Source organism: Leiobunum rupestre, chromosome 9, assembly GCF_980474605.1.
Source record: "Leiobunum rupestre chromosome 9, qqLeiRupe1.1.hap1, whole genome shotgun sequence".
Lineage (NCBI taxonomy): Eukaryota > Metazoa > Arthropoda > Arachnida > Opiliones > Sclerosomatidae > Leiobunum > Leiobunum rupestre.
The window spans coordinates 36,194,573-36,220,785 of record NC_143392.1 but is presented as its reverse complement, the minus strand read 5'-3'; the positions used below and the strand labels follow the sequence as shown (position 1 = coordinate 36,220,785).

Sequence of the window (26,213 nt, the reverse complement as noted above, 5' to 3'; positions counted from 1 at the left end):
TTCTCCTTGTGTGGGGTGCTGTGTTTGTTGCTCCTAGGTGTCACAGTCTTTGGTTAGAGGGACTATGAACTAAATCGGAAAGTCAAAAATTTTTACTTTTTTAAGGCAACTAGCGCCAATCGTCTCTAGCCTCTGTTAGAGGTGGAAGAAATGTCAAATTTCTGAATCCATCGTCAGTGTGGAAGTCCATAGTCCCCTTAAGAACTAGCTTGGTCACGTGGAACTAACAAGGAGACGACCCGAGGTGTAACGCACCGATTTGGTTCAAACTCGGATGTTTGGTAGACTTTCATGTAACTTGAAAATCCTAAAGGGAAATGTCTACATAAGCAACCGTTTTGCCATGGCAACCAAAAATGTTTTTGACTACACACAATGGATATTGTATGATTGATTATAACATGGGAATCTGACCAATTTTAAGGGTACCCCCCTATAAAAAATTTTAATCAATTTTGAGCTTTTTCATTATTTCGGTTTTCGATTTTTAGCATTTTCAAAAATTAAAGTTTTTTAAAATTGGTCAGATTCCCATGTTATTTTCAATGGTAAATTTCCCTTTTGTGTTGTGAAAAACATTTTTTGGTTGCCACGGCCAAACGGTTTCCTATGGAGACATTTCCCTTTAGGATTTTCAAGTTACATGAAAGTCTACCAAACATCCGAGTTTGAACAAAATCGTTGTGTTACACCTCGGGTCGTCTCCTTGTAAGTTGGTGATGTACAGAAGTAAATGAAGTAAAGTTGGTTTAGTGGATCCGAAAAGTAGGAGGCATTTGGTGCATCTTTCTGTAAGGTCGAAACATGGTCACTGTGTACACAGTTACTTATAGTCTGTAGTTTCCCATTTGGCAAATGAATACCAACAGGAAAACACTATGCCTTGAAATCGAATCAAATCGATTTAAAACTTTTCGAAGGAGTTGTGTGCACAGGGCAGGGTTGGCAAGAACCAGCCAGACTGGTTTAAAAAAATTATTGAGAAATTAATTAAAAATATTGAAAAAACTAAAACTTTAATCTTAACTTTTTGTCGCAAGTAATGAGGGGATCTTAAAATTCATTTTGCACGTGAAAATACGCCGCCATGTTAGGGTATAAAAGCATTTAAATAAGTCTGCTATACCTCACAATGTAAAGGTATATACTGTCACGCGGAAAAACGTCATTTTGAAATCGGACAATTTGAGCATTTTCGAAGTAATGAGGGCTAGATATAAGCAATTTGAACATTTTTTTATCAATTGTATTAACCGGCTTAAACCACCGGTTACATCTGGATTTAACCATACTGGATTTTTAAATTTAAAAAAGGCGGTTTTTTGCCAACCCTGGCACCAGGCTAAATCGTTTTAAACCGATTCAAACCGTTTTCTACCGCTTACGTGTGAACGTAGCTTTAGAAATTGAGACGATTTTAGCGTTGCTCCGAATCCTATTCATGCTCTAGCAGTTAGCTCCTTCCCCCTAAACTAAATGAAATCCTTTAAGACTGACGTCTTATGACGTAACTGAAGCGCACATCGGTGACGTTTTTCCTCCCCCCTCTCTCTGGCCGGGGAGGACCATCTCAATATAGTCTTTTTAAATACCTTATCGTTTCAAAATGTAGAGATAATCAACGAGAAATTAGTACGTGCGCTAACCTCGAAATTTTCCGTCAGTTGTACATTTCTAAAGGTCTTAGACACAGGCGTATATGGCACTTAAGAAGATAGGCAGACACTTAAAATCAACTTTGTGGATAGAGTGGAAACAATAAGTACTAAATTCACTACGGATACTTTTAAGTCTCCTTTTAAAGATACGGGGGAGGGCATTTTTACGACTTCCACCTGAGGGCGCTGGTGGAGGGTTACCGACGTCTCTATTCGGGACCTTTTTCTTTCGATTCCAAGAACTAGAGCGGCTTTCTTCAAACGGACAGAGACGATAAATTCTTCGGTGAAAGGCTAGACATCGTCAACAAAAGTTTATTATTTTTCCGCGCCTTTTTATTCTGGCGCGTTCTTAGAACACCAACATGGACCGGCTGATAAAAACCTTTTATCTCGACTCGGCTCTGTTTCCGCGCCCTCAACTGTAGATTTATTTTTCTCGGTCCCTCGGACAAAGAGGTCCTGGTACCATAAAGCCCTCGTTCCTCCGAATAGAGAGCGAAGTCGTAAAAAGAAATATTCCAATGTCTCCCTTATCGCGCCAAATGGGCCACTGACAGGAAAAAGACCCTATCCTGTTTGTCGTACCTCCCTTTGTCCTAGCTTCTACGCGCTATCCGTTTTCGCTGACGTATTATAACGAACAAGAAGGTCGTTTCCTTAATATTATAAAATTTTTGTTTCGGATAAATTCTACGTTATTGGGATACGACTACTACAACGGTATCGCGTTATTGTATAAGTTTCGTTTTAGTTGACGTTTTGGTGGGTGGTAGGTTAAAAACGGAGGTCGATGGCTTTTTTCTCTTTCCTGAATTGGTTGATTTGCGATTGATATTTGCCGTGTATCCGTTGACTCCTCGAAACAAACTTTTATTGTTATTTTTATGGCCATTTCAATGTCAGTCGGGTTACTTTCATTTCCGATCATTTTACTGGGAATTGGCAACGTTGGTATTGTTTTATTTAGTCTATATTTATTTATTTTGGGCTTTTATCTTCCGCTACCGTTTCACCCGTATCTGTCATGCCTTTTTTAGTTTCCGTATTTATTTGTTAATGGTGATATTCACGTGCATTTATTTTAGGAAGATAAATATAATAATTTTGATCCGGTTGTAAGAGATTCAGCTACGGGAAGACTTGTGACGTTTACACTACTCTCCTAATGAAATTCAAAAAAAAATTATTTTAGCTAGCCCAACTTGTCACTTCAAGTCGTATTTTGTCAGTGATAAAGACGTCTATTTTTTCGCGCCAACGCTATTTGTACGTTTTCGGTGACGCTCTACAATTTTCTCATTGACAATTTTCTTATAGCACCTAGCCGTTAAAATTTAAATTTTCAAAAAAACGTGAATATATTTTTCGGTTTAGATGCAATTTTGGAAGAAAGTGTCCCCCGGCACGTACAAATTTCAACTTTCTAGAAAACATAGTTTTAAAAACCAATCACTTTTTCGAGCAAAAAAAACACCCTGTATAGTAACTCGATAATAAAATGATCTTATTTTAGGTAATGAAATAGTGTACATTTAAAATTAAAAATTATTTGTGCGAAAGTATTGAGCCCACAACGTAACATATTTTTACGTACAAATTATCTAAAAATGTTTTATTTTTAGTATATAGAAAAATTAAACTTTAAGGTATTATACAGCTTAAATCATTATAACACTGCAATTCGATTATAGTAAATTTTTGCATGAAACGTTGAGTAGCTAACCACCAAATGGTCCCCGATTTTGTCAGACAATTTCCTAAAACGATCGAGAAACCTTGAAGCTCCATTTTCCCCAAAAAGTAACTATTGAGGGCTAAACAATATCATACGAAAAATACACGAATAACCGGCTTTCACGTAACTTAACTTTTATTGTCTTGTAAAGGTATTTAAACATTAGGGAAGTGAAAGTATAAATAGTTATTGTTCTATTTAATTTCGTATCTTTGACGGGTTGAAAGCTGTCACGTAGGGTTCGAAATTCGCCCTTAAAAAACCCTGACTAATTCTCGTTTCTCGATTTGATTCGGTTCACGTTTTAGAAGAGAAAATTTCGTAACGTGAACTTTCGGTTATTTTAAAAGCAAATTGACAGGCGAATTCCCCGTATTTAATTTTTCATTTTATTGTTAAATGCGCGTGATTTTTTTTTCTTTGTCCGAAGTGGAGGTTTTCAGTTACTTTCGGGAATCGCGTAAAACAGGCGTTAAGTCCCTTTTTGCGCGAGACGGAGAAGAAACGTTTCAAATTTTTGAGCAGATTCCGTTCTGACAGAAATGGGCCATTTTGCGAACGAGTCGTCGCGTATCGTCTTTCTAATTTCTTTTCTCGAAATATACCGTTAGTAAAGTATGACTATTCATCCATTTTCACATATAAAACGAACGGTGACCACTTTTGAACGGTGGGTTTTGGTAATTTCAAATATCGGATCAGCATTTTGAAACTTGGTTGAACACAAGTGGTCACTGACTATTTTCACTGACACCTTATTTCAAATTTTAAATGTACGGTTATCACGCTTTCAAATTAAACGTTTTTCAAAATTTAAAATGGTGACCAATTTGAAACAGTTGACTTTTCTTATGGTCAAACCAATTGGAAACAAATGACTTTTCTTGTGGTCAAACCTATTTTAATCATTTCACATTGCCCCTTTTATAATTATTATTCTTTTAAATAGTTTTGAAATTTTAAACAAATGGTGACCACTTATTTTCCATTTTTGAAATGACGGTGACCACCAGAAATACATTAACCTATTTCAGGTGGCCACTTATTTTCGATTTTTGAATTAACGGTGACCAATAGAAACACGTGAACCTATTTCTGGTGACCACTTATTTTCCATTTTTGAAATGACGGTGACCACTAGAAATACATTAACCTATTTCTGGTGACCACTTATTTTCCATTTTTGAAATGACGGTGACCACTAGAAATACATTAACCTATTTCTGGTGACCACTTATTTTCCATTTTTGAAATGACGGTGACCACTAGAAATACATTAACCTATTTCTGGCGACCACTTATTTTCCATTTTTGAAATGACGGTGACCACCAGAAATACATTAACCTATTTCAGGTGGCCACTTATTTTCGATTTTTGAATTAACGGTGATCAATAGAAACACATGAACCTATTTCTGGTGACCACGTATATTTGGTTTTTGAAATAACGCTGGACCACTTACTTTAAGAGTGGTAAAGAATTGTGACCAACTTTGTCACTTCGTTTTTTGTTTTGTAAATCTTTGTTAAATTCGTAAAACGAGACTAATTTTGGTATTAAAACATGAGCTACAGTTAAATTTTATTCAGCTACAGTGAAAATTTATTCAGATCAAATTTTAATACTGACAGACATAGAAAGCCTCGATGCCACCCATAAGCCGTTGGTCTAGGTAAATTTATCTGGAAACAATCACTTGTCATTTTTTTTCTACGGATGGTGATATCTGTTAAAGACGCGATGCGATGCGTCTGCGGTTTTTTAGGAGCGTTTCACGGGGTTTCGAGTCAGCCTAATTCGACACCGTTACGTACGATAGCCGGGATATTGAACGTATCTGATTGACAATAGCCGTAGCGCGGCTTCGAACTGCGCTGCAAACTCCCACGCGATTTATTAGAACGCCATCTATCGTTCATCATCTCAATGCGCCGACACGTTCTCCGGATTTTCTCACGCATTTTATTATTTTTTTCTTTCCGAGCAATCGGCCGTTTTATATCAAAGCTTTCTTTTCCTCTTCTCTCCTTTTTCTGAGGCCGAAAAGTAGGCCATAGACTGCAGCTAGAAAAAACCCGCGTTTTAATATGAAAAAAACGAACGAAATTGGGCTAGCAATTTTTGGGTGTGTTTATATGATGGGCGAATAAAGACGAAGGTCATCTAAGGACTACAAAACGTTTCTGGCGGCGCTTATTACTAGCAAATAGAAAACAATTTGACGTCTTTTGTAGGCTAATAGATTATGGAAATCGAAACCTAGATTCGAAGGACCAAAATTTTGGTTTCCCTCCGACGCACACCCACAACGCCGGCTTCTCCCTGTTTCGCGGATCAATTCAATTAATATAGTTAATTTTGACATGACGTTATCTGTCAATTATTATTAATCCAATCTTGTCGTTAGCTTATTTCGGGCAATTTGTCAATAATGGTCTTCGGCTTATTTCGGGCAATTTGTCAATAATGGTCTTCGGCTTATTTCGGGCAGTATGCCAATGATTGCCTTTGGCTTATTTCGGGCAGTTTGCCAATGATTGCCTTTGGCTTATTTCGGGCAGTTTGCCAATGATTGCCTTTGGCTTATTTCGGGCAGTTTGCCAATGATTGCCTTTGGCTTATTTCGGGCAGTATGCCAACGATGGTCTTTGGCTTATTTCGGGCAGTATGCCAACGATGGTCTTTGGCTTATTTCGGGCAGTATGCCAACGATGGTCTTTGGCTTATTTCGGGCAGTTTGCCAACGATTGCCTTTGGCTTATTTCGGGCAGTTTGCCAATGATTGCCTTTGGCTTATTTCGGGCAGTTTGCCAATGATTGCCTTTGGCTTATTTCGGGCAGTTTGCCAATGATTGCCTTTGGCTTATTTCGGGCAGTTTGCCAATGATTGCCTTTGGCTTATTTCGGGCAGTTTGCCAATGATTGCCTTTGGCTTATTTCGGGCAGTTTGCCAATGATTGCCTTTGGCTTATTTCGGGCAGTTTGCCAATGATTGCCTTTGGCTTATTTCGGGCAGTTTGCCAATGATTGCCTTTGGCTTATTTCGGGCAGTTTGCCAACGATTGCCTTTGGCTTATTTCGGGCAGTTTGCCAACGATGGTCTTTGGCTTATTTCGGGCAATTTGCCAACGATGGTCTTTGGCTTATTTCGGGCAATTTGCCAACGATTGTCTTTGGCTTATTTCGGGCAATTTGCCAATGATTGTCTTTGGCTTATTTCGGGCAATTTGCCAATGATTGTCTTTGGCTTATTTCGGGCAATTTGCCAATGATTGTCTTTGGCTTATTTCGGGCAATTTGCCAATGATTGTCTTTGGCTTATTTCGGGCAGTTTGCCAATGATTGCCTTTGGCTTATTTCGGGCAGTTTGCCAATGATTGTCTTTGGCTTATTTCGGGCAGTTTGCCAATGATTGTCTTTGGCTTATTTCGGGCAATTTGCCAATGATTGCCTTTGGCTTATTTCGGGCAGTTTGCCAATGATTGTCTTTGGCTTATTTCGGGCAGTTTGCCAATGATTGTCTTTGGCTTATTTCGGGCAGTTTGCCAATGATTGTCTTTGGCTTATTTCGGGCAGTTTGCCAATGATTGTCTTTGGCTTATTTCGGGCAGTTTGCCAATGATTGTCTTTGGCTTATTTCGGGCAGTTTGCCAATGATTGTCTTTGGCTTATTTCGGGCAGTTTGCCAATGATTGCCTTTGGCTTATTTCGGGCAGTTTGCCAATGATTGCCTTTGGCTTATTTCGGGCAGTTTGCCAATGATTGCCTTTGGCTTATTTCGGGCAGTTTGCCAATGATTGCCTTTGGCTTATTTCGGGCAGTTTGTCTCTTGTCTAATTTTCCACCTTTTGCCATGATCTTTTTTGTTTCGTGCATTTTCGAACGATGATTATTTAACTTGCCATCCTAAAAATAGTATATTTATACTGTTTGTAAGCTTTTTATTTAAAACACGCTATTTTTGTAAGCTTCACTAGCGAATTTTAACAAAACATTCAACATTCTGATTCAATCTAAATCAGGGCTTCCTGAAATTATTAAAGTATTTCTAGTTTCACCCGGAGAATTTTAAAAATAAATTTAGGAAATTGGGTAGTTAATGTATTACAGAAATTAATGTATTTACTTCAAAATGTGGTGGTGGACGCGTTATCTTATCTGCAACGTGGATGGAAGCCCAAAGGGCGGCTGTTATTCTAAAAATATATCGAAAATGTTATTTTGGTCCCTCTCGAGAGAATGAAATATCGTCTGCCTTTCCAATTATAGGTGCCCAATTCCTGACCAAGTACAAGTGTTATCCGCCTCGTGAATCAGACCCGTGATTCGGCAGCGAACCGAATGCGATCTTAAAACATACCCACATTTATTACCCAACGGAATACGGTGATGGGCGCGATCCGTTCATTTTGGAGCCGGTCGGAGCGCTTGGAGTCGGAGTGAGCGGTCACTTTCAAATAATTGATAGAAGAGTGGAGCTGCCTGTATACTTAGCAGGGCCCCCAGAGATCCTATAATTTCTATCAAATCCTATATTTTCAAAAATCTCCTATAACATCCTACATTTTTAGCAAAATCCACCAAAAGTCCTATAAAATCCTATAATTTTGATATTTTGCTCATTTCAAATCCAGCCACTCAGTTAAATTGCTAGATTTAGCTATAGGAAAATAGGATTATTATTCTAAAAATATAGGACTTTATATGACAATTTTTTTTAAATGTAGAATTTTATAGGACTATATATGCTATTTAATTTTAAGTTAGAAAATAACTACAAAACCAAGATTAATTTGTGCATTATAGAGGTTAAATAAAAATGAAAAATTAAATATTATCGCGGGCTTTTAATATTTAATTTTTAATTTTTATTAAACCTCTATAGTGCACAAAATAATCTTGGTTTTGTAGTTATTTCTAACTTAAAATTAAATAGCATATATAGTCCTATAAAATTCTATATTTAAAAAAGAATTGTCCGATAAAGTCCTATATTTTTAGAATAATAATCCTATTTTTCCTATAAAAAATTGAAGGTTTGAGTGGGGGCCCTGATTTAAATGATCTTGATTTTTCAAAATTTAATATTTTTTTTAAAGTTCTAGAAATTTTCTTGATTAAATATGTAATATTGCTAGAATTAATTCAAATACTTTTTTAAAATACTGATTCAGTTTTCTATGTTCGGTAAGCTCTTTGACCGCGAAATATATTATAATTATCTGAACCGTTCTTGAGAAAAGCGCGAGATACAAAAATATGAATATATGAATACAAAAAGTTAATTCGAGCGGCTCGCGAGTTGAGTTTGGATTTCCAAAAAGTGCCCATCGTTGATGAAATAACGCTCGTTTATAGATCTGTCGGAAGAACACTAGACTCTCCAGATTGTTGGAAAGTGCCAAAGTGGCGTAAATTGGTCCCGGTTATATTTGAATGATCCTCGGACCATTCCGGAAAAGTTGCAGACTTGGGAGATAATTTTTTTCTATCCCGGTTATCAATCCAATTATCATATAGGAGGATTCTATCTCGCAGCGCCATGGGCTCCTCGGGTCAGTGGCTATTAAGAAGGCGCGCGGAGAGAGATGGATGGATTCATCCGTTTGCCTTTAATTGGCATCTTGACGTATTGACTCGGTCCGAGTTAAATGACTTCTCTCTCTCCGTTGTGTTCTTGAAAGAGAACCGACTTTTCGTTATCTCGCTCTCTATCGTCAATTTTATTTTTCCGAATTCGATTTGCTTGAATTGATGGACGTCAGTATCTACATAGTAGAAGGCGAGTGTCCTCCCCCCTTTCGCTTATCAATCCCTGCCGTTGAACCGTGGCCGGCATCTGTAGGGAACGTCTCGTGAAACGTTAGTTTGTCGTAAACAACTCTGAAACCCAATGGTTCCATTTATCATGTCGTATTACTTTACTCCGCAACTCGCTCTTTTGAACTTTTACGGTGCTTTTGACCTGATATTTTGATTTATAATGCTGTATTTATATTTGCAGTATAAACAACTGTGACTTTAAATATGTACCTATAAAAGAATAATTCAAAATGTTTAAAAATTGTCGTCTGCTCTTTTAAGATATTTTACAAAGCAAAAACTATTCAGATTTCCTACAGCGGGAGTCACATTTTTTAATATGTGCCTATTAAAAATTTTAAAATCAAGAATGTATTTATACTTGGGGATAGGTGGCGGAGTGGTTACTACTTTCGCCTTGCAGCAAGAGAAGCAGAGCTAGTAGCAACAAACGCAAGGAGAACGCGGCTAGCCTTAAAACACGCTGAACGTTTTATGGAAAGGGGGAAGACAATTTCCGAATTTTCCCCTGCCGACCACAGTAGGCGCTAAAGCGTCTAACCAATGAAAAATGTACATAAGAAAATGTTGCGTTCTCCTGGTGTGGGGTGCTGTGTTTTTTGCTCCTAGGTGGCTCTTGGTGGAAACTCCTTCCGCGTTCAGTTTGCAAGTTCTCTCCCAAAGGCTTATTCGATTTCTCCTTTCCATAAATACGTGTTGAGGTTAACGGTAATAGTGAGTGTAGGGAGCTGTTGGCTCGCGTTTCACGAAGGGCTTGCCACCACTCTCTTAAAAGTCGCTCGATGACTTAGGCCTAAGGTGATAATTATTATGGTTATTATATTTATTTATTTATTTATTTCCTTATCGGGAGCAAAAATAAGTCGCATTTTTCAAATATTTTTATTTTTTTTTCGCGGCTTGGTGGTCCCGTTGACGCAACTTGGCGCGTGATCTCTCAGATTATGATTGAATCGATTTTCTTAATATTATCTCCTCCGCTTGTCAGCGCCGCGACCCCTCTCATTTTTGTATCACTAATTCCCAACTGACAGATCGATTTGACATTTCGATATAAATCGATGGATAAAAATAGATCGTTTTATAATTTACGGGAAGTTTTCCCTTTCAAATAATTGCCCAAATAGGAAAATGCTTTTAAAAGCTTAAAAAATAATTTGAAATCCGTTCACAGACTAGGAAATGCCATCTACGATTTTAATCTTCCCAAGAATATCTTAAAGTTCATAGTTTCCTCCGATGTAGCTAAACTAGAGTTGCTTGAAACCATTTTGATTACCATTTACTGCGGAAATGGGCTAAGGATTACATAATATTTTTCTGTTAGAGAAAGTTAATATTGAGGTTGGGAATTGAATTTTCTTCTGGGAATCGAAAATGGACGGGAATGATAAAATGTTTGTGCAAAGGCATGGGAATGGTTGGAAGACAAATATTTAAGCGAAAATGGGAAGGGAATGGTTGGAAGACAAATATTTAAGCGGAAATGGGAAGGGAATGGTTGGAAGACAAATATTTAAGCGGAAATGGGAAGGGAATGGTTGGAAGACAAATATTTAAGCGGAAATGGGAAGGGAATGGTTGGAAGACAAATATTTAAGCGGAAATGGGAAGGGAATGGTTGGAAGACAAATATTTAAGCGGAAATGGGAAGGGAATGGTTAGAAGACAAATATTTAAGCGGAAATGGGAAGGGAATGGTTAGAAGACAAATATTTAAGCGGAAATGGGAAGGGAATGGTTGGGAATTGAATTTTCTACTGGGAATCGGGAATGGACGGGAATGATAAAATGTTTGTGCAAAGGCATGGGAATGGTTGGAAGACAAATATTTATACTTAAATGGGATGGGATGGGATGGGGATGGTTGGAAGAAACATATTTAAGCGGAAATGGGATGGGAATGGTTGGATGACAAACATATATAAACGGAAATGGGATGGGAATGGTTGGAAGAAAAATATTTAAACTGGGATGGGAATGGTTGGAAGAAAAATATTTGAACGGAAACGGGATGGGAATGGTTGGAAGAAAAATATTTAAACTGGGATGGGAATGGTTGGAAGAAAAATATTTGAACGGAAACGGGATGGGAATGGTTGGAAGAAAAATATTTGAACGGAAACGGGATGGGAATGGTTTTAGGAAACGTATTTAAGCGGAAATGGGATGGCAAAGGATACGATTTCCACGGGAATGAGCGGTAATGGTAACGGTTGTGCTATAATTTGAGCTCTTTACCCTAAATCACCCATAAAATTGAGATTTCGTGCCTAATGTACCTCAAATTCCATAAATCCGGGAAAAGCTTTGTTTGTTTGACGGTAGTTTACAATATGCTAAAATCTAAATTATATCGAGACAAAATAGTTACGAATTAGTATTTAAATTAAATATTTCTGAGATAATAGTTAAAAACTAAATAAAATTGTGGGTATGCCTTTGGGATAATAGAGTTAAAATTAAATTTTCATTATATTGTCACGTTGTTTCCTATTTTCAAACATTTACTACATATTTTGACCTATTTTTATCCTACAAAATCCATTTTCCCGATTTCAGTGGTGTTACTGAAATAGGCGTTTAAATGAAATACCTAGAAAACCTTCTGTCGTAAATTTCCCACTCATTTTAAATCCATAGTGCAGTATTTTTTGTTATCTTCGATCTCGGTCTAAAGTTGAAAATGTAGGCTAAAATTGTAAATTCTTCAAAGCCGCTAGTGCCACACCAGCGAAATTGGGGATGATATATCAATTTAGTCCGTCTGAAATATAGACGTTTTCTTAGACATCCAGACAGTGCGGTAATTCGTCGGCTGACCCACGTGTTACCGCGTGAATTGCGCGGTTCCGTTTTCAAGGTGAATCTGCGCGGTTTACTTTTCAAATAAAGACTTTACCCTCAGTCCTTCCCTTGACGGTGTAAAATTCCAGTTAAGTAGACTGACTGTATTTCGAGTCCGGAATTGCGTTATTTACGATTTCTATCGGGGAATATTTAATGACCTTTGATAATAAATCTTCCTATTTTGTTCTCCTCTTCTTGTTGTTGTTGGCGGCTTATAGGTGGTAGCCCCTGGTAGGGAGATTTGGGTGAATGACGTTGCCACCTTGGCGGAGCGGGCCCTGAGTGACCTGTACGTGCCTTTCGAAGCCGTCCGCGGCATTCTGATCAAACAAGCCCGCGACATTCTGCTGTGTCGTTTCTGTGGAGACTATCTGGCGTTCCGGGACCAGTTCCTGCAACCCGCCGCTCAACTCTTAAGACGATTGGCGCATCAACACGACCTCCACCATCGGGTTAACGCCGACGAACTACCCAGGGTGAGTAGACGACTTTTTATATTTTTTTACAAATTGCGTGTTCGTCGTATTGATAATCCTGTCGGGATTTTGCGCGTTGGTTTAGATTTATTTTTTGTTGTTGGTCGGTTTACCTTTGTTGATCAGCCTTTGGTAGATATCGGAATCCTAAGATTGAAGTCACGATGCATTTATGTATCGGATAGGGTTAGTCACTCCTTTAAAGGATTAAAATCCAATTTATCAGTGTTGGAGCCAGGGCTAGGCCAGGTAAGTACCCCAAGTTCTACCAGAGGGAACGCAAAATAATTTAAAAGTGGCGAAAACCGAGGGGGGGGGGGATATGAAATAAAGTATAGAAATTAAAATTTTAATAGCGATAGTAAATAAAAATGAGCTCCAAACCCTTCAAAGGTTCCAAAATAGAAATAGCTTCCCACTTATACTTGACCTACCTTAACAAAATTTACTATCACCGGCATTTGATTTAATTATTTCTTGGTTTAACACTGGCCATGAAGTAAATTAAGTCTTATTTAAAAACAATTTAATAAATCTTGAAAACCCCTAAAAAACGTAAATCACGAAATCATGTTGAAAATTGTAAAATCTGGACTACATACAATCCCAAAATCCTTTCGATACAAGAAATCAGTACGAAATCACAGTTCAAAATCTTAAAATCCTTGCCGGATTATCGAAATCGTCTTGCGATTCAAAATCCCTACTCAATATTTGTGTACATCTTCTACCCGTTTTCCGTACACGTTTCATTGTACGGAATTAACCTCTATATTATACGCAAATTGAATTTTAATTGGCACGCTTAATATTATAACCTGTTTTTTGTTGATTTGATATTTTGGGGGGCCCGTAGCTCGTATCTCAATCTTAATTAAATGTCAACATAAATAGAAAGTTATATTGATGTAAATTTATTTTTCACGGAAACTGCGGTATCATTGTTTACTCGAATGTCATGACTATATTATTCTTATCTCCTATTTTGACGGAAGTACACTACGATAAAGTTAACTTTAAAAATGAAATAATTAATCCGTCAAGTAAAATGTATTTGTTAATCTATCTAACGATCAATTTCCTTTTTGAAATTGATTCTTCTGACTTGTATGGAAATAGCAAGCTCGTTAATGGGATATTATTGTTTGTCTATTTTGGAATTATCTTGGTCAAGAAGGTATTCAGGTTAACGAGAGAGTGTGGGATCGTTCGCCTCGTGATCCCCGGAAGGAAAACCACGCCCCTCCGTCTTTCCTCCTGTAATCTTTCCCTTTTCTTTGAAGTAGTGCTTCCACCGTTTAACTAATCGGATTACGCAGGTCGTTATTCTCAGACATTTGAAGAAAATAAGTTGGTCAGATCGGGCTATTTCGGTCGTTATTCTCAGACATCTGAAGAAAATCAGTCATTCAGATCGGGTTATTCCAGTCGTTATTCTCAGACATCTGAAAAAATCAGTTATTCAGATCGGGTTATTCCAGTCGTTATTCTCAGACATCTGAAGAAAATCAGTCATTCGTCGGATTACGCAGGTCGTTTTTCTCAGACATCTAAAGTAAATAATTTGGTTAGATCGGGCTATTTCGGTCGTTATTCTCAGACATCTGAAGGAAATCAGTCATTCAGATCGGGTTATTCCAGTCGCTATTATCAGACATCTGAAGAAAATCAGTCATTCGTCGGATTACGCAGGTCGTTATTCTCAGACATCTAAAGTAAATCATTTGGTCAGATCGGGCTATTTCGGTCGTTATTCTCAGACATCTGAAAGAAATCTTTCATTCAGATCGGATTACGAAGGTCGATATTTTCAGACATGTAAAGAAAATCAGTTGGTCAGATCGGATTATTTCGGTCGTTATTCTCAGACATCTGAAGAAAATCAGTGGCCAGATTAGGTTATTCAGGTTGCTATTCTCTGACATCTAAAGAAAATCAGTTGGTCAGAGCGCGTTATTCCGGTCGTCATTCTCAGATATCTGATGTAAAGCAGTTGGTCAGATCAGGTTATTCTGGTCGTTATTCTTAGATCTGAAGAAAAGCAGTTGGTCAGATCAGGTTAATCTTGTATTCTCAACCAGCGATCTAATTTCAGATTGTGTCCAATTCGTTATCCCAAGGAACCGATCTGAACTGATCTGCTATACTTCATCTAATCAGATTCAGTTTGGTGATATATATATATGGAAAGCAAATTAAAATAAACTAATTAAAATTTTAAAGGATAGTAATCGGGAGGTAGTTAAAATCGATAACTGTCGTTCGTTTTACAATGGATTCAGATTAGTTTCGAATTTAACCTATCGGGATTTTCATTCCCCCCCCCCCCCGTTTTAACTGATCTGGTAATATCTGAACGTAAATGTGGATAATCTGATATCGATCTATCGCAAATACAATAGTTAGGGTAACATATTCTCTGTTAATCTGGGTATATACTTGGTATAATACCTGTAATAGGTTATTATTATTATTTTTCTATTTTGGAAATTTCTTCGTTAAGCCCGTGTTATTTGTGGGCCGGAAGGCCCGTAAGCCTATGCTTGTTATGATTAATTAAGACAACTGAGAAATTAGGCGGAAAAATTAAATGGATGAAGAAATTTCGTGTCGAAATCTAAAAATGGAAGAAACATTTGGGCCGAAAAAACCGAAATTGAAATTGAGTGAAACCAAGAGGAGAGGCGGGGTTGACATATCACGTATTACAAAAAAAAACTTCATTATAATTTTAATTAGTTTATCTAAAGTGTGAACCACTTTTTCACCGGTAGCTTAAAACATTTTAAAATTAATTTAGGGTAGCGATTCACTGGGTTTATTTCAAAGAAAATTTACATTTATAACCTATTTATTTTATAGGCTATGGCCTATGTATTTATGATTTATTGCGTTTATGACTATGCCGTTTGTTTTTATAATTTATTGCATTGTTTTATGCTTTTTTAATGAAAATGGCGTTGATTCTTGGATATATGGTAGCTGTATTTAGTCTGACCAGAAGTGACCAGAAGTGACTAAAAGTAGCAACTGTTCCAATTTTCATTGGCTGAAGATTACCTGACTTAGCGTTATTTCCGGAGTTAATGATCTAATCGATGGATAGGCTTAGTTTTTCGAGCAATTTGACTAATTTAAAGTTATTTTAAAATAAAAACGTTATTTGCTTTAAAAATTATGAAGGGATTTCTGACTTACGAAAGTTAGTAACATTTGCTACGTTTAGACTCGCACATTATCTATGACCGTAATATTGTTAACCTTATTGGTTGTGTCGTTTATTGGTAATGCTTCACAATTTACCTTATGGGATATATAGTTTATCAATTATTTTCAAAAACCACGTAACTCAACTGAAACGAATTTGCTTTTTTTGAAAGGACGTTTTAAACTTAATTTAGTAAAAAATATGAAAAATAGCTCATATAGTTTCTAAGTTTTCAATTTTTGACACTTTCAAAACATTGCGTAATAGTATATTTTAAAACAAACGTTTTATTAAATTTCACCTCGTTTTGAAACTAAGCTGGTGAAATATTTATAATTCATAAACTTTAAACTACTACTCAAGCACTGCCAATAAACGATAAAACCCATAAGTTAAGTTGTCAAGCATTACTAATAAACGAAACCATTCATACGTTAAGTAGTCAAGCACTACCAATGAACTATAAAACCCATAAGTTAAGCTGTAAAGTATTACGAAACAATCCATGAGTTAGGTTTCCAAGCATTACCAATAAACGAAAGAATCCATAAAGTTAACAATAATTCGGACAAAAGACAAAGTATTTTGGAAGAGCTAACTTAAAACTTGTGGTATTAAATCGATATGACTTATATTCGCCTTTATCTTACGAATTAGATCCGTATTTCCGAACAAACAACTATTTTCCCAACGCGACTAAATCCAGCTTAATTTAAGCCGCTATAAATGTACTTCCCGTTTCTCTCTTTCCGTCGGATCGTGTAGTTTTAAAAATAGTGATAAATGGGCAAACGTTGGTCTAGGAGAGCCCGACGAACCCGCGCTAGAACGTACTCAGATCGCTTTCGTAGATTACGTAATTAGAGTTTTTTTCTCTTTCATATAGGCAATAGCTTTTCTTTCCCAATTACCATTATCTTTCCGGGATATGATAGAAAAACTAACTCGGAGGCACCCATATATATTATTAAATTGATATACGTTCTGGCCAGGCCGACACACCCCCGTACCTGTATACATACGCGAAAGACACTTATCTCCGAGACAATATATAAAATTTTTCAGGACGTGGGCTAGGCGACGAGTAGGATTTTTTATACCCGTCTTAAAGTTGAAAGTGTTTCTCGGCCCCTTTTAGAACGGGATAGGGTGAACTGGTGAGCGTCGATACTGGTCGAAAGCGGTAGGTGTTTAGGGTCTCGCCGCACGGTACCAGCCGCGAGAGGACCACTGGGGCCCCATTCTCGAAAGCGAATATATAGGGGATAACATAAACATTTAGGTGTGTTAGACCCTAAACTGCACCCCCTCATTCTTTGCGTAATAAATTTAGCTTTTTTTGGGGTGACCCTCTGTGTCTGTTTACGTATACGTTGTGGGAGGAACTTTCGATGATGGTGTTTTTTTTGTTCGTTTTGTTTCGCGCGCTTTTATTATTTCTCTTTTTAAAGAAAAAAGCGTGAAAGTTTTGTTGAAGTTTGAACTTTAATTCGAACCGGATTTAGAGCGAGAAAGTTCTAAGTTTTGCTTTCTTGGAAAAGCTAATTTTTTGAAAACCATTTAAAAGTTAATTAAGAGCGGTACCTTTTCTTTGAACTTGGGGAAGATGAAACCCGTAAGTGGATCTCGCCCCGATAAATCTATTTTACTGGGTTGTTTTCGTTAAGCCTATTTTTTGTGTGTAGAGTTTAGAGTGCATTGTCCTTTAATAAGCTTTGGGTTAGAATGGCAATTTTTTGGAAAGCTTGTCAAGATTGCTTGTACTATTTTGCAAGAACATATTTTGCGCGCTGCTGAAAGCTGTTAACGAAATGTGTTAACTTGACTTACCCAACTTAAAATGCGTTTATAAATGGCAAATTATATTTAAACTTTAAATTAGTTCCCAGGTACGTATTTCATACAATGCAGGCAAGGTGCCAAATTCTAGTGCCGGAATTTCTCTTCGTCGAATTTTCTTCTTACTCTGAAAACAACGGTTAGTCCCTTTCAAGTTTTCAAATGCCAAATGTTTTACATTTTTTAATGTAAAACTAAATATAAATGTTTGAAAATAATGTAGATTCAATTCACGGCGTCAGTCGTAAACTTAATCGTTCAAAATTAAATTTAAATTTAATTTTTTTCATTTAATGTAATATTTGGGAATGGTTAAATCTTGGAATAGGTTCGTTTCAGAAATATATTTTTACGTTTTACGATTTTTTTCATAGATACTTAATTTTTATAAAATTTTAGTTAAATTTTGGCACAAATTTCTTCGTCTATGTTGAAATGGTCAGGTAGGATTAATTTTTCTACGCTGACAACACTGGATTTAAAAAAAATGCCATTTCATTATAAAACAATTGTTTAATTGCCGAAGGGCTGACTACTATCCGTAATCGGTGTACAAGCCCGTGATTACTTATTAGATTACAGAATTAGCACTACCAAAGGCTGTAATCGGTTTACAGAATTTAAGAAAGTGGTTAGTTTCGGTGACGCACCTTTTAAAAAATATATAATTTTATGTTGACTAAGGTGGAATTTTATCAAATTAATAAGATCTAGTATATCAATTTTGGTTGGTAAATTTAAAATTGTATTTTAGATTGTACTCTTTTATTTAGTTTGTGTGTTGTGCATTATGATTTATTGTTTATTACGTTTATGGGTTATTCCATATGAGTTATGCCTTACTACGTGTATGGGTCATGCCAATGAGTTATGTCTTACTACGTGTATGGGTTATTCCTAAGAGTTATGCCTTACTACGTTTATGGGTTATGCCAATGTGTTATGCCTTACTTCATGTATGGGTTATGCCAATGTGTTATGCCTTACTTCGTGTATGAGTTATGCCTTACTACGTTTATGGGTTATGCCATATCAGTTATGCCTTACAACGTTTATAGGCAACTGCTTCAATCAGTATCTTCTTTAAAGATCCGTAGAACTCTTTAAATTTTAGGCCTAATTTCATCAAGAGCCTCTTTCCGTACCGCGTGATAGCGTACTCGACCAATCATAATTTGGCACTTTTCTAGCAATATTTCCTGAGACAAGCGCGGGAAACAAGTAAAATTCGGACCCCCCTGTGGTCCTTTAACCAAAACATACCCTTTAGATCGATTTGGATCGCCCTGAAAGTCGATTTGTAGGGTACACTGTCCTTTTAAGTACTTTCGTAGATGCCGTTCCCGCCCAATCTTCAATTTTCTTTTTTATCACTTTCCGAGAATCTTCCCAAAGATATGTTTCAAAAGATGGATACCCCTTTAGCCCCCTTCTCCCCCCTCGTTGGCTATCATAAATGATAGAGAGAGAAAAAAAAACGTAAACATCTTTAAAATACCATTATAAGTTTAATGTAAGGGAGAGAGTTGAGTGTGTGATCCTATTTTGATTGCATTCATGGAAAATAGGTCTCTGGGTTAAGTAGCTTCACTTATAGACAGGCGAAAGCTCCCAGCAGTGCAATTTGACGCCCCGTAATGTCTCGTTAAGCCTCTATATTTTAGCGAAAAAATCTAAGCTAACTCTTTCACCAGCTACGGACAATTTCGCTGTTTAACGATGAAAAATGTGAACGTTATTTCCTGAACTCATCTCTTCCATTTAACCCCTTTTATCACTGGAATCTTGGCTCTTCTGTATTGTTTGACAAAGCTTTCGATTCCTAAAAATACTCGCCCATTAGGTTTCTCCTCTCGTTCAGCTTTTATTTTCAACGGTACTTTATTTTTTATGGGCAATTCATCGTAACTTTAATCCCTTTGCCCACTTACCCCATTTAAAGTAAAAAATATATATCAGGATTGTTAATGTTTTGATTAATCGACTGGATTTAAATAGCAATTTTAAGGGGTTTAATTTTTTTTGGATTTTAAATCTTTCCTGTCTACTAAGACTCTTTACACGTTGTCATGACGACTAGCACGTGGCAGATGAAAGTGCGGTGCCATCCCTAGAACTAAGATTAAATTAATCGCTGAACTATTAACACTGTATTATACAGGGTGTCTCAATTTGCTCGATCAGGCCATTTTTCTCAAAATGTATTTATGCTAGGGTTCTGAAAGTTTCAGGGTTTATTTGTTAGGTATGGAAGCCTTTGGTTACTAAATTTCCGAAAAATCGAACGATTTTGGGCCGTTTTGGAAAATTTATTTTTTCACCGGTAGGTGTCACGCCAAATGTTCCAATAGAAAAGTTGTAGGGCATAGTCGAAAGTGTAAAAATAATTTTGGTTCGGTTGAAAAAGATCTATTTTTCACTGAATTTGGAGGTCGGGGGAAAAAACAAGTTGTACTAGCAGGCAATAGCCTTTAACGTAAACAATCGTACATAATCACAACACACATGTAAATTTATTTTAGGGAACTTATGCTTTCAGCTATGTAGTTAATAATCAGATCTGCAAAAAGTTATTGTTAAAGAAAATTATTACGTTCGGGGAGCATTTCGCAATATGCAACATCGTGCATATTTGTGCATTGCATCAGAAGGTGGCATTTTTGAAAACATTTTGTAGAAGTCATTAAAAAACATTTGTCACTTGGGCTAATTATTATTTGTTTATTTTTCGAAATATTATAACTGAAATGCATGTTACCTACAATTCGTTAAAGGCTATAGCCTGCTATTACAACTTGTTTTTTCCCCCAACCTCCAAACTCAGTGAAAAATAGGTCTTTTTCAACCGAACCAAAATTATTTTTACACTTTCGACTATGCCCTACAACTTTTCTATTGAAACATTTTGCGTGACAGTCTCTTACTTTCATAAGTCTACGAGGAATATAGCTTTTTCTAGCGCCCGTGCAAATCGCTCGTGCGAAGAATATACTAATAAAGCTTCGTCTTGTGACGTAAAAGCAACATTTTAACAAGTTGGGCAAGACCACTTTTATTTATATAAAATCAACTATTATTTTAGCTTGTATCGGAATAATATGTAAATTTAATTTTTATGAAATTTAATGACCACTTGTAATTTGCTACAAACTCTTTTGTAAATTATTAAATACATTATTGTGTAACAAATATTAATATAAAATTTAAATCGATTAGAGTAAATTATAAATCAGCTAGGCTAATACCCAAGGCACCACCTTAGGCCCAAGTCATCTAGCGACTTTCAATGCCATTGATTCAGGATTCCGGGTTACAATGCGTAGGTGGGTGGTGGCAAGCCCTTCATGCCACGCGAGCCAACAGCTCCCTACACTCACTATTACCGTTAACCTCAACAAGTTTTCATTCATTTTAAAGTGTGCAGATTAAATACAAACAAATATTTTGGAACAATATTTCTTTACCCATGGATGCAATGAGGGGAAAATTGGTTTATCCACCCTTTTTTTTAGTTACAACACTGTCCTATTATATTCATGGCTAATATTTTGCGCTCATCCCAGGGGATAAATTTCCTTTCGGTGTGCGTGTCATTGTGGGCTGAACCCGACCAGATAACATAATGGCTATTTCAAGGAGAAATAACTTATTTTGTAGAAAGGGGTTGATGTCTAAACCTCTTTTTTGTAGGTCCTCCATAAGGAACGTTATTTTTATTCTCTAAGTAGCTGTGAGGGGGGTATAAATGCCGTTCTAAATTACACCTACTTAGCGAAGGAGGGGTCAACCCTGAAATTAATATGGCCCCCTTTTTTCCCTATGAGAAATGGATAACATTTGTTCCTGTTGAGACGCGATTTATGGCTAAAAGCCACAATGCCAGAGTCACGCGCTTTTAACATGTTTTTTTCTTACCGTTTTCGATTTAATTTATTCTAAGTATGCTCTCTTATTGGGACGTATATAATATCTACCCAAAATTAACTCTGGATAAATTGCGTTACATGTATTATTTTCAGAACGCTTACTTTTTTTACCTCTTATTAGATATTACTGATAACAAAATTATCAAAACAAGTAGTGGCGTTTGGAGCGCAATATTAGATAGAATTATTTAATTTTTTTGCGAATAATCAAAGTATAATTTGACAAAAATGCTGAAAAACATTTTCGAACTTTTTCACATTTATTTTCTCATGGAAATTTAAAGTTTTTGGGCGAAATTTGCATGTTTAATTCAAACGATAAATTTGAATAACAACCCTGGTTAATTTGTTACAATTTTATTATAATTATAAATACCTTTCCAATGGTTAAATGTATTGTGAAATATTATTGAATATTTTCGAACTAAATGGTCTGATAGGGTGCTCCATGATTTATTTTTAACGTAACTAGCGCCAGCTACCTCGGCTTCTGTTAAACCTAGTGGTGCAAATGTGAAACTAGGTGATCAATTAAATAAATTTTGAATGTTATACTCCCTTTAATAACCTTTTTTTAGAACACAGGAAAAATAGAAAATCTCCATTAAGTATTTTTAAGGCAACTTACGATTAAGACAGACTTTATAGCAGATGTTATATACCCGATTAAATGTCTTAAATTTTTTAATAACTCATTGGAGAGATAACTGTTCTTTTTTGGGTGAGTAAGAGGTCCCCCTATTTAGGGTGTTTTCTTATCGGGAGATGGCGCTAAGCTCCCGAAAGGGGCCTTAGCTATTTTATGAAATTTTCCTATCTATCGCGTAGCCTGACTTGCACCCGAAAATCTTTCGTAGATTTTAATCTTTTTGACTAGCTGCCGACTCCAAAATATATATCTTAGAGGATTATTTATTACCTTAAAAAACACCTTTACATGTTACACCGACTTTAATAAGTTTCAAAGTATAATAGTCTTATAAACAAGTACCCTTTTGTTAAATTGCTTCTCTGAACGCTAGGAATAATAAATTACTAATTACCCTATTATCGAAATATTTGGGAACTTGTGATCTAGATAAACCGCCAGTTATATCTCAGATCCAAATCGGATTCGCGTACGAATTTAACGGGTATTTAAATCTTAATATAACGACGCAGATTTCACCCTCTCTCCGAACTTTAATCGAACTGCAAAATGAACTGTATTTAAACTCAACAAAAACCCTTTTCCATCATGTTAAAAATTCAGTTTAGACATTGATAAAAATGACCGAAGGAAGAAGAAAAATGGTTTAGTTTTTAAAGATTGTATCTCTGAGAAAACAGGCTTCTCGATGTTTATCGAAGATGTTAGTTCTGTTGTTCATGCTACGGTTCCCAAAAGAAAATATCTAAATTAAAGTTTCTCTTCCTTTTAGTTAGAAAAGTTTAAAAGCCCCGTATAATTAAAGACTTCAGTTTTTTCCCGAAATTTTTCACACCCTGCGAAAATTTTATTATATTCATCTCATAGCCTCAATATTTTTTTATTACAAGACTTGGACAAAGGAAAAAGGCCCGTTACATAATTCTATAAACCTCGAAAAAAGCATTTTCGCACTTCTTTCAAGTGCCTCGTTAAAATTTTGATGCTTTTTCAAGCCAAATTCTGAAGAGCTGTGATAATAAAATTTACGTTGGATTTTTTCTCCACATAAAAAAATGAACTATGTTAAACGCCGCTAAACGATTTAACTCTTTATAGACTATTTTTTAACTTTATTGCCTTTATTTGGAGTGGCTAGGGTTATATTTATGAAATCGGTCGGTAGGTGTAGGTGATGTTTTTAGGAATAAAAATGAATTGCGCATTATTGTGCTCCTAACTTTATTAATTTGAACCGTTAGATGGCGTCCTAAATGTGTGTTTGATGATATCGATAATATTTCCAATAAGCCTTTCTATAAAGTCATTACGCTTGCCGAACTTGTTTAATGTATCGCTTTCGTCACGAGATACGTAGGAGTTCAGTTCAGTTTTGAAGGTTAGATCTTTATAAAATGGGGCGACTCGTCGAATTTTAATTCGTGTCTTGCTCAACTTGCTAAAATGTTCCACGCGCTCTTTCATATTTTAGCGTAAAAGGCTCGCGCAATTTTTTTTATTTCATGGAGCACGCGCGAAATTGCTCGAGCCCATTTACGCTAAAATATCAAGACGCGCGTGGAACTTTAAACAAGTTGAACAAGTTGAACAAGTTGAACAAGTTGAACAAGTTGAACAAGTTGAACAAGTTGAACAAGTTGAACAAGTTGAACAAGTTGAACAAGTTGAACAAGTTGAACAAGTTGAACAAGTTGAACAAGTTGAACAAGTTGAACAAGTTGAATAAGACAATAGAGTTTATGCTAGCGTCTATGGGCTATCATAGTGAAATTTCACTTCTACGTCACGAGTGACGCGCTCGATACATCTAAACAAGAAGGCCAATGTTACTTTATAGAAAGGCCAATTCAAGCCGGCTTAAAATATTACGGTCTGGCCTTGTTAGGTATATATTATGAAATCAGTTTGTACGCGTAGACGTATGTGATTTAAAAAAAATATATGTATAATTTACTATTGTGCGCATCGCATTATTATTGATTTGAGCCGTTAGGCGTTCTAGAAGATATCGAAAAACGTGAGCAAACTCAAGCCGGTGTAAATCATTTAGGTCAGGCCTTCTTGTTCTGGAACTGCTTCAACAAACTTAAAGGCAAATATAAAAATACTAAAAAATGTCTAATGACTTTAATGATAATAATGAACAATGTTTCAAACAAAATTTATTTCTGTTTATTAAAAAAAAGTGAAAAATATACGCGAATACATTTTTAGGTCGATTTTAGCGATGTTTTATTCAGTTTTTTTCTCCATTATTTATAAGCGATGAATCTGGGACTCCAGCAGTTGGAAAATTAATGTACGTTTCTTGAAAAGGGGAGAATTATCTTAATTTGTCATCGCGCTTTGGGCTGGTTTCTGCCCAACGAGAAAGGCGCGAAGAAATTTCGTTAATTCTATTTGCGCTAGTGTAGGAATGTTAATTCCATTGACGCCACAACCGCTTTTGTGATCGCACGTATCCCGAAACCTAGTTTCCCCGAAAGAGGCCCTTCTCCACTTCAAAACTCGCCGATTTCACAGCTGACGACCGCAGATCCTTATCCTACGTACACTTCCTTTCAGACGCGCTACTTTTTTTAGTTCAATGAAAGATTACGAGGTGTATCCATCCGCCGTAGCTTCGCCCTTATTGTAAAACCCGACTGAAAAAAACATTTTAAGCTCTATTTGAGACTTTGAATTAATTCGGATTATTTTTGACACTGGAAATATCGCGAATTTAAACGTACAGTCTCGATCAAAAGTTTCTGGCCGTTTTCTCTCGGCAGCCATTTTGTTTCTATTTTAGGTAGAGAGCCGAATGAGGGCTTTTATGAAACAAAGCAAGGGTGAAAGTAGTATATAAAATAATATCGCTCGAGACCATGATATTTTTTGCGAGGGGCTGATCACTCCGCGTAATCGGTGTACAGAGCCGTACCTTTGACTGTACTAATGGGATTACGCGTAATCTGTGAAGTCCCTGCCTTTGGCAGTGCTAATCTAAGCGTAATCCGGTGTACAGACTTTGTAAGAGTGGTTAGCCCCTCGATTTTTTGCTTCAACCCAATTAGCGATATCATTTTAAATACTAATTTCACGCTTGCTTTGTTTCACTTAAAAATTAAATTGGGGTTAATTTTCATGTTTTCCGTCATCACTATTTCTTCAATAACTTTACAACCACAAATCCGATTTGAAAAATGAAACCCGATTATGTTTCCGAATATGACGCTTCCAACAAGCGTAGGCACGACATATTTTATTTATTTTTTCTTGGCGTCACTTTGGAGGGGTTTGGCTATTTCCGGCTTTGCTCGTGCCCTAATGGTGGTAGGGAATTAATTTTCACTGCACATTATTTTCGTGAGGGTATTCTCTCATAGAAGCCCCCAGTCGGCTCTCTACCTAAAATAGAAACAAAATGGCTGCCATGGGAAAACGGCCAGAAACTTTTGATCGGGACTGTACATACCACAGGGCTCCCAGAGGTCCTGTAATTCCTATAAAATCCTATATTTTCAAAAATGTCCTATAACATCCTATATTTTTAGCAAAATCCCCCAAAAGTCCTATAAAATCCTATAATTTTAATATTTGGCCCATTTAAAATCCAACCACGCAGTGAAATTGCTAGATTTAGCTATAGGATAAATTCGTATACCAAGTCATTCTAGTCTATACTTTTGTTATTGTTAACATGGTTAGCTACTAGTATATTTTTGTGATAAAATGGTTAAATAGTTACTATTTTTTAAGTTAAAATCAAAGATTTAATTCTCTAAATATAGTTTTTGTGTTTAAATGCATAGTTAGTAAATAAAATAGCATAAATAGTCCTATAAAGTCCTATAATTTTGTAAAAATAGTCCTATAAAGTCCTATAATTTTGTAAAAATAGTCCTATAAAGTCCTATAATTTTAAAATTTGAGTGGGGGCCCTGATACCATTAACCATTTTTCCCTACCAATTTTCCGTTGAATATTGTAAATTGGAGTTCTCAATAAATCCGGTAGATCCAGAAGATCTTTCGTTTTGTTAATTTTGAGTTATGGGTTTCGC

General features: G+C 36.3%; 1 protein-coding gene across 4 annotated transcripts in view; it reads left to right on the top strand.

Annotated features, from left to right (window-relative positions):
• LOC149927309 (uncharacterized) overlaps nucleotides 1-26,213 on the top strand; it is a 211,836-nt gene that overhangs the window by 76,396 nt on the left and 109,227 nt on the right. For all 4 annotated transcript variants that reach the window (XM_090159308.1, XM_090159306.1, XM_090159307.1 and 1 more), the window contains one exon: nucleotides 12,289-12,546. In XM_090159308.1, coding sequence (XP_090015434.1) covers nucleotides 12,289-12,546 — 258 coding nt within the window. The remainder of the gene's footprint in view (nucleotides 1-12,288; nucleotides 12,547-26,213) is intronic.